At 43.1% G+C, this 16,098-nt stretch overlaps 2 protein-coding genes across 7 annotated transcripts in view; one reads left to right on the forward strand and one right to left on the reverse strand.

Annotated features, from left to right (window-relative positions):
* KLC1 (kinesin light chain 1) overlaps positions 1-3,615 on the forward strand; it is a 46,699-nt gene extending 43,084 nt beyond the window's left edge. For all 6 annotated transcript variants that reach the window (XM_059474776.1, XM_059474778.1, XM_059474774.1 and 3 more), the window contains one exon: positions 75-3,615. In XM_059474776.1, the coding sequence (XP_059330759.1) occupies positions 75-140 (66 nt within the window). In that variant the 3' untranslated portion in view covers positions 141-3,615. The remainder of the gene's footprint in view (positions 1-74) is intronic.
* Positions 3,616-4,778: 1,163 nt separating this feature from the next.
* On the reverse strand, positions 4,779-15,906 carry XRCC3 (X-ray repair cross complementing 3). Its single transcript, XM_059474519.1, is given in 9 exon segments — positions 4,779-6,688; positions 7,729-7,792; positions 7,795-7,813; positions 9,126-9,335; positions 10,159-10,313; positions 12,788-13,000; positions 13,870-14,007; positions 14,359-14,469; positions 15,731-15,906. Coding segments are annotated over 8 exon segments (1,074 nt in total). The 5' UTR covers positions 14,414-14,469; positions 15,731-15,906; the 3' UTR covers positions 4,779-6,468.
* Positions 15,907-16,098: the final 192 nt, after the last annotated feature.

Consider the following 16,098-nt stretch of genomic DNA (forward strand, 5'->3'; position numbering starts at 1 on the left):
GTATTTTGTTTGTTTGCTTGAACTATCTGGACATGTGCTTAATTTCTTTGTTTGTTTTTTTCCCCTTCACGCAGGAACGAAATAATTGTCTGACAGACTCGCGAGCTCTGAGTGTCAGTCATTCTGATCTGGCACACTGAGAGCTGGACAGAAGCTAGCTAATATTCCTTGTGAATAAAGAAGCACTGAGACCTTCAAAGCTTTGGTTCCTCATCCTTGTCCATAGGAACACCTAGTTTGTAGATGTTGTTGGTCTTTTTCCAATGGACTGCTGTTTTTACTTTTGAAATAGGGACAATTTTAAACACAGCATTAGTGAGTGTTTTCTTCTAAGGGAAAACTATAGATAGGTATTGCTCATTGCACTGCCCCTGTTCATGCTACTTACATTAATTTCTTTAATAGATCTGACTATTACAGCAGCCAAAAAAAAAAAGAAGAGTAAGAAAACAAACACATTTAATGTGTACCAAAATGCATTGGTGTTGGAAAATATAAGCAAACTGTGTGGCAGTAAATCCATGCAGTGCTGGAATGAGAAATGGATAAATCTATGTGCATTACTGTAAAAATTCCAGTTCAGCATTCTGTAGTGGTGGATTTGCCCTTGCACTGCTGATTCTTGTAATGGTAGAAGCCTTGGCTAGCAAACAGCACTTAGACATGACTGACTTAACCACTAGACTGAGCTATTAAATCTTACAAAGTGATGGCTGGGGGTGAGTTACACTTAGATAGAATAAACAGCAACACCTGTGACCATAACTTCTGATGTTGCAAGTCTTAGGGCACAATAGTCAATGGATATAGGATGGTTTGTGTACATCAGGAGAAATGGAAAAAATCCTTTACTTTGTGTGATTGAAGAATACTCAAGTTTTGGACTGCAACTGTCCCAGAGCAGCTGCTGCTGCTTTCAGGGGAGCATCGAGCCTCAGGTTGACTTTTTCGCTTGTCCACTGGAATTCACAATCCCATTCTGTGTTTGCTGAAAGTGCCCAACATTTCCTTATGCTGATCCCAAATCCTGCCTTTTTCCACACCAGCTGGTGACAGCAGAAGCAGGCACTGCACGCCAGGATGTCACACTGTGGAGTGGCTGCTCTGCAAGGACCACTCCCTGCTGAGGCCCTCGTGGAAGCACTCAGAGGCTGTAAGTGACCTGTGTGACCACATATCCATGTTACAGGTTAATATATATGTGCTGTCTGTATACAGGACTGCTGCTGGAACAAAGTATGTATGTATGTTTTAAGGATTTTATAGACCTTAGAATTTCCTTTTGCTTTTCTGTAAAGCTTGTAATTTTGTTCATCTTTTGTAAAAATTCCTATTTGTGTGAAGTTGGATAAGAAAGTAAAAAAAAAACCAAGCAGTGTGTGTAAAAATGTATTTGTGGTCATAGTTGTGAGTTGGAAAATGTCGAACAAAATTAACTTTGGGAAAAGCTGGAAAATTCATTCAAAGTCAGCACCAACTGAAGAAGGTAAAACACAAGAACATAGGAAAATTTTAGTATTTGAACAGGCTGTGAAAAGTAATTAGAACTAGTACTTAGTAGGAGTTTCTGACTGGGTTTGCACCTGGTTCTAAGTTGGTTACAGTAACTGCTGCAGAAGTTGTCTGTGTAATGCACTTAGCAGTGTTTACCAGGAGGCACCGTCTGAGCATCTCTGCAGAGGGAGCCGTGCATGGTGCACCTGCTTTAGAGACAGTGTAGGAATGCTGAGACAATGCTGCTAATCATTTTGTAGGAGTTTTAGCACATAGTGCAATTCCTTAATGAACCTGAGCAGGAACAGGTTGTTGCTCGTTTATCTTAACAATAGATACTCATATAATGTTGACTCTTGAGTTTTAATCTTTTTATTAAGAGCTTTTTATATTAAAAAATATGTAATATATATACTTCTTTTCCCCCCCCCTAAAGTAAAACGTGCTGTGTGTCCCTGCTGGCTGACTGGGCTCCCTGCACAGAGGCAGACTGGGCTGGCTTTGCCCAAAGATCCAGGTCAGGCTGCCAGGCCAGGGGGGCCCTTGTGCAGCCCCCACCCCACTGGAGTCTCCAAAAAAACCCACAGAACTATTCAGACACAAAATGTTTTGGTAGTAAGGAATTACTTAAACTGAAGGATGTGATTCCCACATTCAGCTTTGAAACAGAATTCTTTGCAACTTCTCAAACCCCCAGCCCTGTGTAAATAAGCAGTAAGTTATGTAACCATGCCAAATGACAATGTACAGTAAGTTTGAAAGTGCAAGACTGTAGTTTGTAGAGGGTGATGGTGAGGGAAATTTCCTGGTCAAGATCTTGCTGGTGGTGGCATTACTAATACTGTGCTTTTAAATGTTCTAATCCTTTATGTAGTATTTTAAAGTGTGATGGAAGGTTAAGTTGTTGAGCTAATGCATATTAAACAACTTTTATATTTAAGAGGTTCATTTTTTTTTGTGGGAAGAAACAAATTTCGAGAGTTCTTTAATCCATAATCCCTGAGAATAGTAGCCAAGGCCTTACTGTTAGGAGCCAGTGAGCTGTTAGCAGTTTGAGAACTTTTAAAAAACACAAACCAAATCAAAGTCAACATTCCCTGTGTTTGAAGCATGGATGAGTTACTGTCAGGACATGGTTTATGTACATTTGTATTTCAGACAGCTTCTCAGTTCGCTTTTATGCAAGATTTTCTTTCTGGATTTCTTTTTGTAAGGTTGTAGTTGTAGCTAAGAGTCTGCATAAAGAATATATCCAGAATATCCAGTTGTATAATTCTGGGATGTCTTTAGCACCAAATTAAATCAGCAGCTCTGATGAAATGGAAAACCAGAAAAGACCTTCAAAATTGACATACACCTTGTTAGGAAAACTGCAACAGTGCAGTTGTGGTTTTAATCTGGCATTTTTGGTCTTAACTAAAATTTTAAGGGTGAACTTGAATGAAAAGGTGATGAGGACTCCATGTTGGGACTCAGATTCTCCCACATCAGTGGTGAGTCTGGTGTACATGGAATTGTTCCTGATGGAAAGGTGCCTGTTGCCCTTCTGTCTCTGGCTGTGTGCTATATTGGCAAAATTCAGTCTTGAGTTTAGAGCTTACTGAATAGTCTTGTAAAATGTAATTGTTTCATGATTGGCTCCTCTTCTGGAGGAGTAACTGACCTGGTGCTGTGGTGTGCCTGCACTTACACAATGCAAAAAGAGTCAGTTATCTACAGTTTGTGCTTACAGTAAATGACACCTTCATCCCCCAAGCACTCCTTATTAGTAAATTAAAATGGCTTTGAGCTTGAGAAGTATTTTTATGTAAATTGTATAATTTGAATCCAGAGATTTTGCAGATGGTGTGATTGTGTTGTAAATATCTAATAAAAGATGTGTGCAGTGCTGCATTGCCAGTTGTGTTCACAGCAGTTGCTGATAGTTGGTTTTTGTTATGTAGGTCACATGTTGTGTCTGAAGGCTGCCAGGAGTGGCATTTTTGGTCCTGTTAGTCTGTACTGAGAGAATAAATGTTAACAGATCTGATGCTGACAAGTTTAGCTTCATTGTCATGGATTTACAGAAGTACACAGGGCTGTGTGTGTGTAAATATTTAGAATTGAGGAGTATCTCAAACATCTACAGTGGATTGTTTTTTTCCCCTAAAACCATTCACAATTGTGCCAGTACACTGAATAGTTGAGATCAGTTGTTAAAAAACCTGAAACAAGAAAGCAAGAAGCCAAACAGAGTGTGGGGGCCTGGTAGAGGTGCAAAGGCCCACACTGGGAGGGTGCTTGTGCTCGCAGGGAAGTTGCAACACTTCTTTTACATCTGCTTGTAAATGAGAAATATTTAGGGAACCATAGTTTCTCAAGTGTCATTTAACATTTCTTTTGAAGTGTAGAATATTTAAGTAGTCTTGCAGGATAAAGACTTAATACATTCTAGACTGTAAATCTTCTTTGTAAAAACTACTTCCATTTTTTTTCCTTGTATAGAATACAAATCTCAGTTGTGAAACCCAAAGATGAATAAAGCTCTATAAAGGGAAGGTTCTTAATTTGCATTTATTAAAACTTAAGCACCTTTCAACACTTATAACACAAGCTTCAATGGACAGGTGCTGTGTTGGGTTCCTGTGAGGGGTTGCAGCCCCAAAGCTGTGCTGGGGGTGATTGGGTGTTGGCTGTGAGCCTCAGTGGGGCTCAGCTGCATTTGAGATTGCAGGGTTTGTGTGTGCTCAGGAGACAAACTGTCATGTACTCTCACTCAGCTGGAGAGAAATAACCAACAAACCAACAGGGTACAGACACAACATCTGAGCAGGCAAAATGTTACTTCTGTTTGTTGGTACAAGTGTTTTTCACCAGGTAAATTAAAACTTTGATTGCACACCCATCTGTCACTTATAACACTTCAGGGCCATTCCAGCAAGCATTTGCAAGTTGCAAAAAAGAGTGATCAAAATATCATTGACTCAGATTTTGATCAAAATATCAAAATATGGCTGAGCCCAGCATTTGATGAGGCTTTTCTGTAAATGAATAACCAGGTAGGGTTTGGTGACTCCATGAATCAGCAGTACCTCTGTGTGGCTGCTTTTCCCAGTCCCACAATGGGATGATCACTGCCTTGGCTGCAGGTCCAGCCCAGGGGCACAGGGCAGGAACAGAACTGGAATGGCACCTGTGCTGCATTAGCTGACCTTTATTGAAGTTGATAGGGAGGAGGCACAGAAGGTGAGGGTTTTAGGCAGGAGGTGGCCCTGCTTGTCAATTTTCCTTAGAGGACATAAAGGTTTCTAAGTTTCATGGTTGGATTTTATTAAAAGAAGCTGTGAGGTCATTTCCAAATACAGAGAATTAAAGACATTTTACAAAAATGATTTAGACACAACTTGTGCTATTTGCACAAGGGCCCCTGAGACATCTGAAGGGGTTGCAGAAGGCACTGAAAGCAAGTCATCCTTTCTGCTTGCTTACAACCTCTTTCCTTCAGCTTCAAGCTGTGCCTGTTCTCCTCTGGAACCTCCCCAGGCAGTCACTCAGGGTCTCTTTTCCTTGAGTAACTACACTCAGTTGTCCCTTGAGAAATCTGCCAGTTCCAGCTGAGGCAGTTTACAGCCAGACAAAGCTTTCAGCTCCCCAGCTGCATGCTTGCACATGGAAGGAGGGTGAATGTCCTGAAGGAGGAGGCAGCTTTTCACAAACACAGGGTTTCTGGCCAAAAGGGACCTGAGCAATGCCACCCCACAGACACACAGGGAGTTCCTGCCTGTGCCAGCAGCAGGAGGGGAAAGGTGGGAGCTTGCTGAGTGTGTGACACAAGTGAGCATGACAGCACCCACAGAACAGAGGCCTCTGGACAGTGTAACTCCACCTGGCTTGCTTTCTCATGGAACAGAGCAAAGGAAAAATTCAGCTATTGGAGAGTGGATGTCATGGCAGTGATCTGAGGACAGCAGAAAAATGTGACAAGCAGCAAAAAGACAGGAAGAATACCCATGTGAAGCTCTAACTAAAAAACAAAAATCACCTCAGAAGAGCAATAGCATCTGAGTGGATGAGAAGAGCTGAAGGTGCCCTTCAGGATCATGGCTGAGCTGAGAGCCCGCAGCAGGGACACAGGACATGAGAGGCACCAATCCAGCAGCCCATGGAGAATGCTGATTTAGCAGAACACAGAGCAGGGCAGAGCATCAGGGAGAACACACAGAGCTTGCCCTGAGGCTACACAGCTTCAGCAATGGGCAAAGAGAACAAGGGGATGGGGGATGTGGTTTGCTCTCCTTCAAATAAAAGAGACTAAAGAGGCTTTTGCTATGAAGGGAAGGGACTGGAAAGCAGGAAAAGAGTAGAAATGAACCATTGAAAAATTTTAAAGAGTTCTGTGAAGCTAGATACACTCATCTAGTACAAAGGCAGTGCAATTTTAATTCTTACAGTAATATGTTAAAGTACCTTTCTGGGATTGTTTTCTTTAAAATCTTAATAACAAATGGTTTTAAAATAGGCCAGCTGCTTTGTGACAAAGAATGGCTATCCTTAATTGGCAGCATGAGACCCAGAACCACCAGCAGGCAACATAAACTGGTTGAATTTCAAGTCCTGTTGGGTCTGGAAACAGGGTACAAAACTACAGTAAATGTTGTTTCTAGATGAGCATGCTATTAAAATAAAATGAGACATCAGATCTCCCCCATCCTGGGGACTGCTACATCCCACTCCATTGTGCAGCCTCCACCTGCCCACAGCTTCCCTTTCCTTCAGAACCTCCAGGGTGCTCATCTCACAAGGAAAAGCTGAATATCCAAGAGTAAAAAAGATAATTCTGCACAATGCAGACAAGGCTAAATGTAGCCATACCATTGTTCACATACCTCACCATCAGTTTCTCTCATCTAGGAACAATTGCATTTCACCAGTAATTCTTCCTGAAGCAAAGTCCTGATACATTGTTGGAGCAGGAGCCTTTACTATGCAAAAGTGTTACTTTATTCCTTTTACACCTTCCAGCTGCACTGTGTAGTAGCAGAAGGATGGAGGGAGATGAGGAGCAAAAACAACACTTAAAGTCCTCCTGCTGCCAGGGCAGGGTGCTGCTGCAGGGGAGTGTTGGGGCAGCCACAGCCGCCGGGCCATCAGCCTCACCAGCAGCTGGTTGGACCAGGTTATCCCCAGGGCTGGAGTCACTCTGCTGCCCACTGCCCTGGAAGGGAAGCATTACACATTTCTGCATGCATGGACTTCAGAGGAAATACTTTCTGTTGTAACCAAACTGCACTAGAAGGCATCAGGTATTGTTTCTCTAACATATATTAAAAACAATGGGTCTTTGAAGACAGAGGTGACAGGGTTTACTCACAAAACTTAGATTCTCCCTTTGGCAAGGAAAGAGCTGGAGGAGAAGTGATTCTACACAGAACAGTTGTCATTCTTTCAACTACAGCTAGGGGGAATACCTGCCTCCATCTGGACAGGCCTCTCTTGCAACAGGAAAACCACACGAGAAAAATGACTGAACTTTTAATATTTGAAGTGTGTAACTGCTGGCCTTGGATTCCATTTGCAGGTATATTTAGAAATGTTGGGTAAACAGAACACTGCATTTGTGTGACTTTTAACTCAAGGTTTAAAACAATTTTTTTTCCTGGAAAAAGTGCGATTTCTCCAGTAAAATAAATACAAGATAATCAGGCAAAAATAATAATTGAACCTTATCCTTGTTCTGTGTCAGTTCCAGAATCTGAAGGACACAGTGAACTTCTCACAAACACCCATTTATGTAGTACCCAGCTTATGCAGTAAATCAAGGTTATAGTTAGGATTCAAACAACAAATATGTACATTAATATCTTGGTGTCAGAAGATACTATTTTGGGTTTTTCCTCAGCTCACTAACAAAGCTTGCTGCTAGGGTTTGGCTGCTGTATTTTTAAAGCAGACAGGAGGTGCATGCAGTTACATCAGAGAAAGATGCAGAAATACTCTGGTGTCAGCAGGTACTCAGGCCATTAACTCCAGGGCATTTTTCCTGCTAACCTGTGATCAGGGATTACAGTGTAAATGTGTGTGACACTTTCTTCCCCTTCACAGCACAAGCTAGTGCTGATCTCCAGCAAATCCAGCATTGCTGGGTAAATGTCCCAGTGCTCCTCACATGATCTTGTAGCTTACCCTGGGGTGACAAAGATCAGAACGGTTCAGAGCTGCTGTGTTTGGCATTGTCACTCTGTGTGGGTGACTCACCTGCAACTGCACTGAGCAGCTTCCGACTCGCTCACTGCGTCCGTCACCTGGAGCACAAACACAGATGTGCAGCTGACCTGGGGTTCTGGGATTGTGTTCAGCAAGCACAAGGGCAGGGAAGGGAACCAAGGCAAGGAAATCCCAAGTTATCAGAGCATACATTAAGCTAAGTTAGAAAACACTTACTGTTTCAAGGCAAACTAAAATGGATTTGGAAATCACAAGCTGAGCTTACAGTGTTAGAACTACTTAGCAAGGTACAGCTTACATTAATTAAACTACTACTAGATGGATGCCTTATTTGTTAAAAAAGAAACCCAAACCACAAACGAACCCCCACATTCACAAAACTGTTCCAGTGCTGTAGCTGGAGATAAAAAGTACAAAAGCCCAGATCTCCCAAAAGTGCCATGTTCTCAATGATTTCAAGACCTTTGAAGTTTCTCTGTGGCCTGCACATTCCCCTCCCAAGGCCACACTGGAGTATGAATGCTTCACCTCTGGCATTCAGATGCTCCTTCAGTTTGTGAGTGGACTGCGAGCAGTGTCTTGCCTTGTTTTCTCAAAAGAATACTCTTTGTGACCAGTATCATTGTGGGCTTTTGGTCCAGCTCAAGTCAGTTCATGCAGTTCAGTGCTTCAGTAATCTCAGCAGTTACACAAAAAAATGCTGAGTTCCACAGAAGTGAAGCAAAGTCCCTGGTGCTTCACTGTCTCCTGGGATATAACTGCCTGCAGAGCTCCCAGAGCAATCCTCCTGACAATGGCATTTGAAGCCAGTGATAAGAACTCTGTTATTTTGCTTTGATGCTCTGTGCAGTTGCTATACATATCTATTTCTGTTAGCTTTAGTGGACAACTTTTGAGAATATTAACTTTTGTCATTATATAGCAAACATTCCATATTGTTGTCTCCTCACTGCAAGAGTTTCATACCTCCTTAATGTTTCTCATAGGGAGCTCCTCTAAGCACTGACTCTTCCTTCTTCACAAAGCAGCCAACTGACTCCAGTTCCCTTTCAACCAACCACTCACTCTTTTATAGCACTCATCTTCTCATTGGTTACAGCTGTGGCCTGTTAAAGTCAGGCCTGTTCCTAATCTCCAATAATTGGCTCAGCAGCAACTCCTTTAGGGCTAAGATTACTTTCTATACCACCTTATTTTCTTATATTCTATCCCCCTACAATTAACAGCCTATAAAAGTTTAAATAATAAACTTTGAGTAGTTAACATTTACTAAGGCACATCAGTTTAAGGAAGCTTCAGTTTCCATCAGTCATCAGCTGACGGTGGTAAATACAGCACCATGAAATCTGCATTTTCACGGATCGTTCCATCACCCTCCAGCCATTTATTGAGCAGTCCGTACAGGTAAGAAGCAATGGATACCTTACCTGGTTAATGCACACGATGGGAGTCCTGAAGCTGGTGCTCAGGCTGTGCAGCCGAGCCCCAAAGGCCTGCAGGTACCGAGCCTTGAGGGCAGCGTCGGCCGGGCCGAAGTCGGCGCGGAACAGCGCGGCCATGGAGTCGATGAGCACGAGGCGCGCCATGCCCCGCGCCAGCAGCAGGGACAGCCTCGTCAGGCACTGCTGGAACGTGTCCTGCACACACACAGGGACAGTGACACAGGCAAAGAGCCCTGCTGGACATCAGGAGACTGAACTGCAGCAATCACCATTGCAGCATGAGCTCAGGGAGTTCTGAATCATGAAGGCAGCTGGTGGATCTCTGAGTCTCACCAGTAACCACAGCTGGTGGTTTTACTGAGGAGGAGACAAAACTGCAACCTGCATTTACCTGCAGCTCTGACTTCACTGATACTTTTAAATCTCAAGGGTGTAGTACTACACTCCTAAACTTACTGTTTTCATAGAATTATTTAATGTTAAGGAGTTGGAATGGACCTTCAAAATCATCCAGTCCCAACCCCCTGCCATGGGCAGGGACACCTCCCACCAGAGCAGGTTGCTTGGAGCCACATCCAGCCTGGCCCTAAACACTGCCAGGGATGGGGCAGCCACAGCTTCTCTGAGCAACCTCTTCCAGTATCTCAGCGCCCTCACAGTAAGAATTTCTTCCTAATATCTAAAGTTCCCCTCTTTCAGTTTGTACCCTTGCCCTGTCCACATGTCCTGACAGAGACAGGTTCTCTAGGTTCCCTGCAGCTTCTTCAGACACTGGAAGGCTCCAGTGAGCTCCCCATAGGAGGGCCTCATTTTATTCTCCAGGCTGAACAGCCCCAACTTTCTCAGCCTACCTGGGCAAGGAGTGGCTCTCACTGAAACACTCAGGACATGACATTATCATTAAGTGTTCCAAACCAGTTACAAACTGTGCTGCTCTTCCACTGATGACCTTAACAGTAAAATACTGCCTCAAATCCATATTGATCAAGAGCCTTAGAAACATTGTGCTATTACTTACCAGGTCTGCTGCCTGCTCAACAAAAACATTGTTTCCAAATCTGATCTTCTGTATGATTTCAGCTGGAACATCTGCACGCAGCTTATGCTGTTGGTCTATGAGCTGCTGCAAACGTTTGCTTGGGAACACATCTTCTGTACAAATGTAGACAGCTCCTGTAGCCAAGGAAACCACAGGGCCCTTACAAACACAGTTTTCTTACAGCACACAAATGATAGCACACATTCTGCATTTAAAAGCTACACATACAGACTTGGAAAATCATGTTTGCTTGGTTATTTTGTAACCATGTTGAATAAGATGAACAAAAACCCCCCTTCTGTGACTCTCCTGCAGATGCCTGGTCCTTTCTTCAGCACCAGCTGGGACAACTGGATTTGTACTCTGCACTGGGTGACACTCACTGTGCACAGCTGAGGAGCACCTGATCATTGCCCTTGGGATCAGGAGTATCACACTTTATCCAACCCACAGAGTGGCACTGCACAGTCTGCCTGCTCCAGCCAGAAATCCAAAACACAGAAATCCAATTCACACTATGAATTTCATGCTAAAACACCTGTGCTAACTTGTGTTGAGACAACAGCTCCTCAGTAAAACTTTCTGGCCTTCTCAGCTGCCATGCTTATTTAAGCTGACTGCCTTTTGCACAGTGGTGCTTTAATGCTGAAAGACAGGGATTTCTCTACCATGAACTGTGGGCTCACAGAGAAATCATCTGCTTTCTGAAAACCAGACCTGCCTTAAGCAGGAGGTCACTTGTCCTTGCCTTGGTTTACTTAAAAAGGGTGGAATGTCCATTTCTTCAGATTTCATAGTCACTGGGGTTCTTCCAGATGCAGATTTGCATTTCTAGATAGATTGATGCTCCATTGATTAAATAATTGTATTTTGATCCACAGTTATTGCAACATTCAGGACACTGAAAACACAGTCACAAGTCCAACAAAACCCAAACAGAAATCAGCAATTTCATCAAACTGTTATTCAGGCCAATAAATGTGTTATGCTGATTGTTGACGAAAAATACCACCAAAAATCAACTAAACAGGAATAAAACCTCTTAAAACCCCCCAGCCTCAAAAAGAAAAAAATTTGATTCCTATGATCATAATGTATCAGGCACCAAACCAAGTTTGTTACCAAGAATCAGTAGCAAACATTATTTTCTAATTCAGAATTCTAATAAGGAAATTAATTTGTTCCATTATATTCACATATTACTTATGAATATGGGCATATAAAATAAATTCAGCCAACACAACTGAACACAACTGACATTCCAGAACAGCAGAAAGATATCCTGGAGGCAAAGGAGGCCTTTGTTTACTTTCAGCATTTCTTTGCTGCCAACCCCCTTGCCCTGAGAATTACAAACAAGACTAGCACTAAATTTAATGAAGTAACTGCTTAAAGAAATATATTTCAGCTTCACCACTAATAAGAAGGGAGGGAAGTTTGTAATCAGTAAAAAAATAGAATGCAGGGATAATAATAATACAGGGATAATTTTAAATCAGTAGCAAAATCTTCCACTGCTGGTGCAGAGTTCTGTGAGAGTTTCTAAGCATTGCTGTTCTCCTCAAGTTTCCTGAAGGATAAAACTCCTCACATTTAACCTAAGATTTAATTGCTGTATTTCTCATGGGAGGCTCAACACAAGAGTGCCAGTAGGGTGTTGGGCACCTTGCTCTGTTCCTTGATTTCAACACAAACAGGAAGAAGTGCTGGAGCATGGATAAAAATGTATTTATTTAAACTATGTGCAGCAGTTAGCAGCAGCACACAAAGGAACAGAACAAAATAGAATTGTTTCTGCTCTGATTAATGACACCATGTAATGTAAGCCATGGGCTACTCACAGCCCTTTGAGCAAGATCTCAATTTGTACAGCCCATGATTTTTCCACAAGGGTGGATACAGTAAAAGGAGTGAGTTTCCCCACAAGGAGCCACTGAGCTGCCAGATGAAGGCAGTGCTGTTGGAAGGAGCAGCAAGGTCACAGGCAAAACACACCTAAGGCAGAGTACCAGAATCCTCAGAAATGACACAGGCTTCCTCCCTTTCTATGGCAGCAATAGTAAAAAAAAATTTAAAATTGGGAGTTCGATTAATATGACAGAAAGGTAAAAAAACCATACTCAAGTCAAAGAATAAACCTGTATACTTCGGTAAACCCAGGAAAATCACATGTACAAAACAATGTTACCTTTTTCAATTATATTTCCATTGTTTTTACTCTGTAAATCAGTACAACTATTGTTATCAAAACAAATAATCTTTGAAATTTGAAATCCCCAGCTAAGGGAATATGTACCATAGACCTAAGACCCACTCTCTTTGTAGGGAGTGATCTGCTGAGCTGTCCTGCTGACCTGAGGAGCCAATGACAGCACCACTTCTCTTCCATTGTTTGTGTGCTGAGTTGAAGGCAGGCAAACAAAGGCCAACAGGAACTGTGGATGAATTAAGCTGTGCTGCAGGATGTGCAGCTTTTCTCTCTGCAAACACTCATCAGCCACTGACTGCTCTCCTGCTGAAGTGACATGCACTGAGCCTGTGCTGAGGCTCCTGAGGACAGTGCACTCCCTCAGCTGGGAACTGCACCCAGGTTCAGCTCAGCACTCACCAGACTCCAAGCCACCGTACTTGTAAGGGTACTGCACACACAGGCACAGCTGCAAACCAATCTGAGTCTTCCCAGCAGAACTCTCCCCAGCCAGCTCTGTGATTCCCACCAAAGGAATGCCTCCTTTCAACAAGCTGTCCAGCACTGCACACCCCAGGCTCAGCTTCTGGTGCTGGGAGGTGAAAGGATCTTTATCTTGGTAGAGCTGAAGTGCTGCAAGGTTTAATGATTAAAAAGAAACAGGTAGTTTCATTTATTATTTTTCTAACACACAATGATACAAAATAGATGCTGTACACAAGCTTTATTCTACAAGAGATGCTTTCTTTGTTGATAGAGAATTTCCCTAATTCAGCCTGGTCTTCCCCACCTCTCTCTCCCCATCAGACCTCTGCTGAGTATCTGGACAAAGATTGATAATTTACACTGAGTTCTCTCCTGCTCTCAAACTCTTTTTTTGCTTTCTCTGCCTCTAAGGTGTCTCTGAGGAAAGTTACACTCTGAGAGGATTTGACAGCAAAGGTTCTAGCACAGCAGTTATGGAAATGGGAATAGCAGAGTACAAAACAGCACAGCAGGCATCTGGTCAAAGCCTGAAAACACATGCAACCACAAGAAAATAGGTTTTAAACACAAAATTGTTATTAAGAATTTGTGCAGAAGGAGCTATTAGGTCCTGCTTGTTTTGGAATGAGGAGTTCATGACAAAGCAGTTTATGAAGCTTTTAATATATGATATACATTTTTCAACTAGTCTTAGTCCAAAAGGAGAATAGTGAGAGAGAGGAAGAGAGTGTGAAAGAAAAAGGAAATATTTTGTTGCTGTGTTTAAGTGTTTCAGACTGGAGAAACATGTTGTCCTGTTTCAAGCAGGCTCAATCCTGAAAATGTCACCCGTTCACTTCCCTTTACCCCCAGGGGAGCTGTCCTTGGCACAGTTAAATAATTCACTACAGCACAATTAAAACACTTCCATTCTCATTTTAACCCCACATTTCTGTGTCATTGAGGAGCCAGAACCACATTTTCTCACAGTGACAGTTCTGAACTTTATCTAGAAGATTTTTTATGCCCTGCATTACCTGTGAGCATGCTGTTCCTCCTCAGTGTGTGAGAGACTGTTTTCAGCAGGCACTGGGTGTCTGCACTGGAGAGCTTCATCAACCTCTGCAGGTCTGCTCCAGACAGGTGTAAAATCTCTTTTACTGATTTGATGTCAGCTGAAACAAGAGGAATTTTTATAAATACTTTTGGCTGACTTCCACAGCAAAGTTTTCCCAATTTCTAATTCTCATTTACTTGAGTTTTATCTATACTGCATTCTTGTATGGTGGGCAGGCAACACTCACGTGGAATGTACCAACACAAGCTGTAAAAGTGTTTGGAAATTTATTATTGAAGCATGGGCAAAACCCAACACTTTTAATTACTCAGAAAACTTCTTTATGAAATACTTAATTACAGTTCTAAAATATTAGTGTCCATCTGCCTGCTTATACCCACAAACACACAATTGTCAAGGATGTCACTGTGGTGACAGATCTGTTAGAGACAATGGCAAATTAAATTACCTTTTTTCAGGGCAGCAATTGTTTTAGGGTTCAGGTCAAACTGGTCCCAGTCCATCTCCTGACACAGCACAGCAGTGAGCAGCACATCCCATAATTATCTGTGATAATTATCTGTGATATAAGATAATTATCTGTGATTAAAGTGGCTTTTATCACAGACACGGGTAAGAAAAAAATAGGCATAAATCAGTGTCAAAAGTTTCCAGAACTAATTTTTTTCCTTCCTATTTTTAATACATTTATCAGTCACCTTAGAGAAGTAGCAATTACTCTGGGGTTATTATGAGAACTATTGCTATTATTATTTTATATATTGATGTAATTTTACTTGGGAAGAGTGTGGCCAGCAGGCTGAGGGAGGTGATCCTCCCCCTCTATCAGCCCCAAGTGAGTGCTGAGCTCAGTTCTGGGCTCCCAGCACAACAAACACAAGGAGCTGCTGCAAAGGTGAGGAGGGGTCAGGAGCATCTCTCTGCTGAGGAGAGCCTGGAGAAAGCAGAGAGGGGATCCCATCCAAGCACATCACAATCCAAGGGTGGTGCCAGGAGGATGGAGCCAAACTCTTCAGCTTCACCTCAAGGTGAAGAACAGCTCTTACACTGAGGGTGGCAGACACTGGAACAGCTGCCACAGAGACATTCCAAACCCACCTGGACTCATTCCTGTGTCCCTGCTTTGGGTGACCCTGCCTGGGCTGGGTGATCTCCAGAGCTCCCTCCCAACCCTGGCTATTCTCTAATCCTGAAGTCTTCTCTGATGGCTGTTTACATCTATCCTATTAAAGAATTCAACAAATAATCCTGCAGTTCAGAGCTCCTGGTAGTTTGAATTGCCTGTAATTCTGCATAGTGCTTTTGCTCTATGTGCAGCTCACAAGCAAGCAGGACAGTGATTTATTCCTGCCCTGTCAGTCCTCACACGAGGCTTTCATTTTCTCATAGAAAAAAATCTCACACACGAGCAGTTTAGGATGACCCAGGATTATTGATGCATTGGACAGTCATTTATTTAGCTATAAATTTACATTTATTAGCTAAAAGCAAATTTAATATTAAATCGTTAAAATCTGTTTGCTACTTGTGACAATATTAAACAGCTCTTTTAATACTTCGGTGAAAACCACAACAATTTAGCCCCATGGATGCCTAGAAGAGGTTCTTAGCGTTATTCTGATAAATTTATGAAGGATTGCAGCAGACAGCCAGCATTTATATGAGCATACACGACTTTATGAACAATCCCTTTTTCAACACGGGGGGGAGAGGTTGTGATGGCCGCTAATAGCAGAATAAATCTAAAAGAGAGGCAAGTTACTTTTAAGTAACACCCATTTAAAGCAACGTTCTGAGAAGGTTTAGAAGCCGAAACTTACCGACATCAATCATGGCTGTGACGGCCCTCGACTGAAGGGCTCCAAACCATTGCGCGCTCTCCGCTCACAGGGAGCCGCTCCATGGATGAGGCCCGGGGGAGAAAAAACCACCGGGAGCGGGTCACGGTGCAGCCGGAGGGTCCCACGGAGCCGGAGCGAGGGGCGGACAGCCGGACACAGGCACAGCAGGACAGGCGGACACAGGGACGGACAGAGCGGGGCACCGCCACAGGAGCCTCAGGCCGCCACAGGGCCCTCACGCCGTCACGAATCTCCCGCCGCCCGCGCAGCCAATCAGCGAGCAGCCTGCCCGCCGCAGGCCAATCAGAGCTCCCTTCCGTGACTGCCCCGGCGGGACAGCCAATGGC

The sequence above is a fragment of the Ammospiza nelsoni genome, chromosome 6, assembly GCF_027579445.1.
Source record: "Ammospiza nelsoni isolate bAmmNel1 chromosome 6, bAmmNel1.pri, whole genome shotgun sequence".
Lineage (NCBI taxonomy): Eukaryota > Metazoa > Chordata > Aves > Passeriformes > Passerellidae > Ammospiza > Ammospiza nelsoni.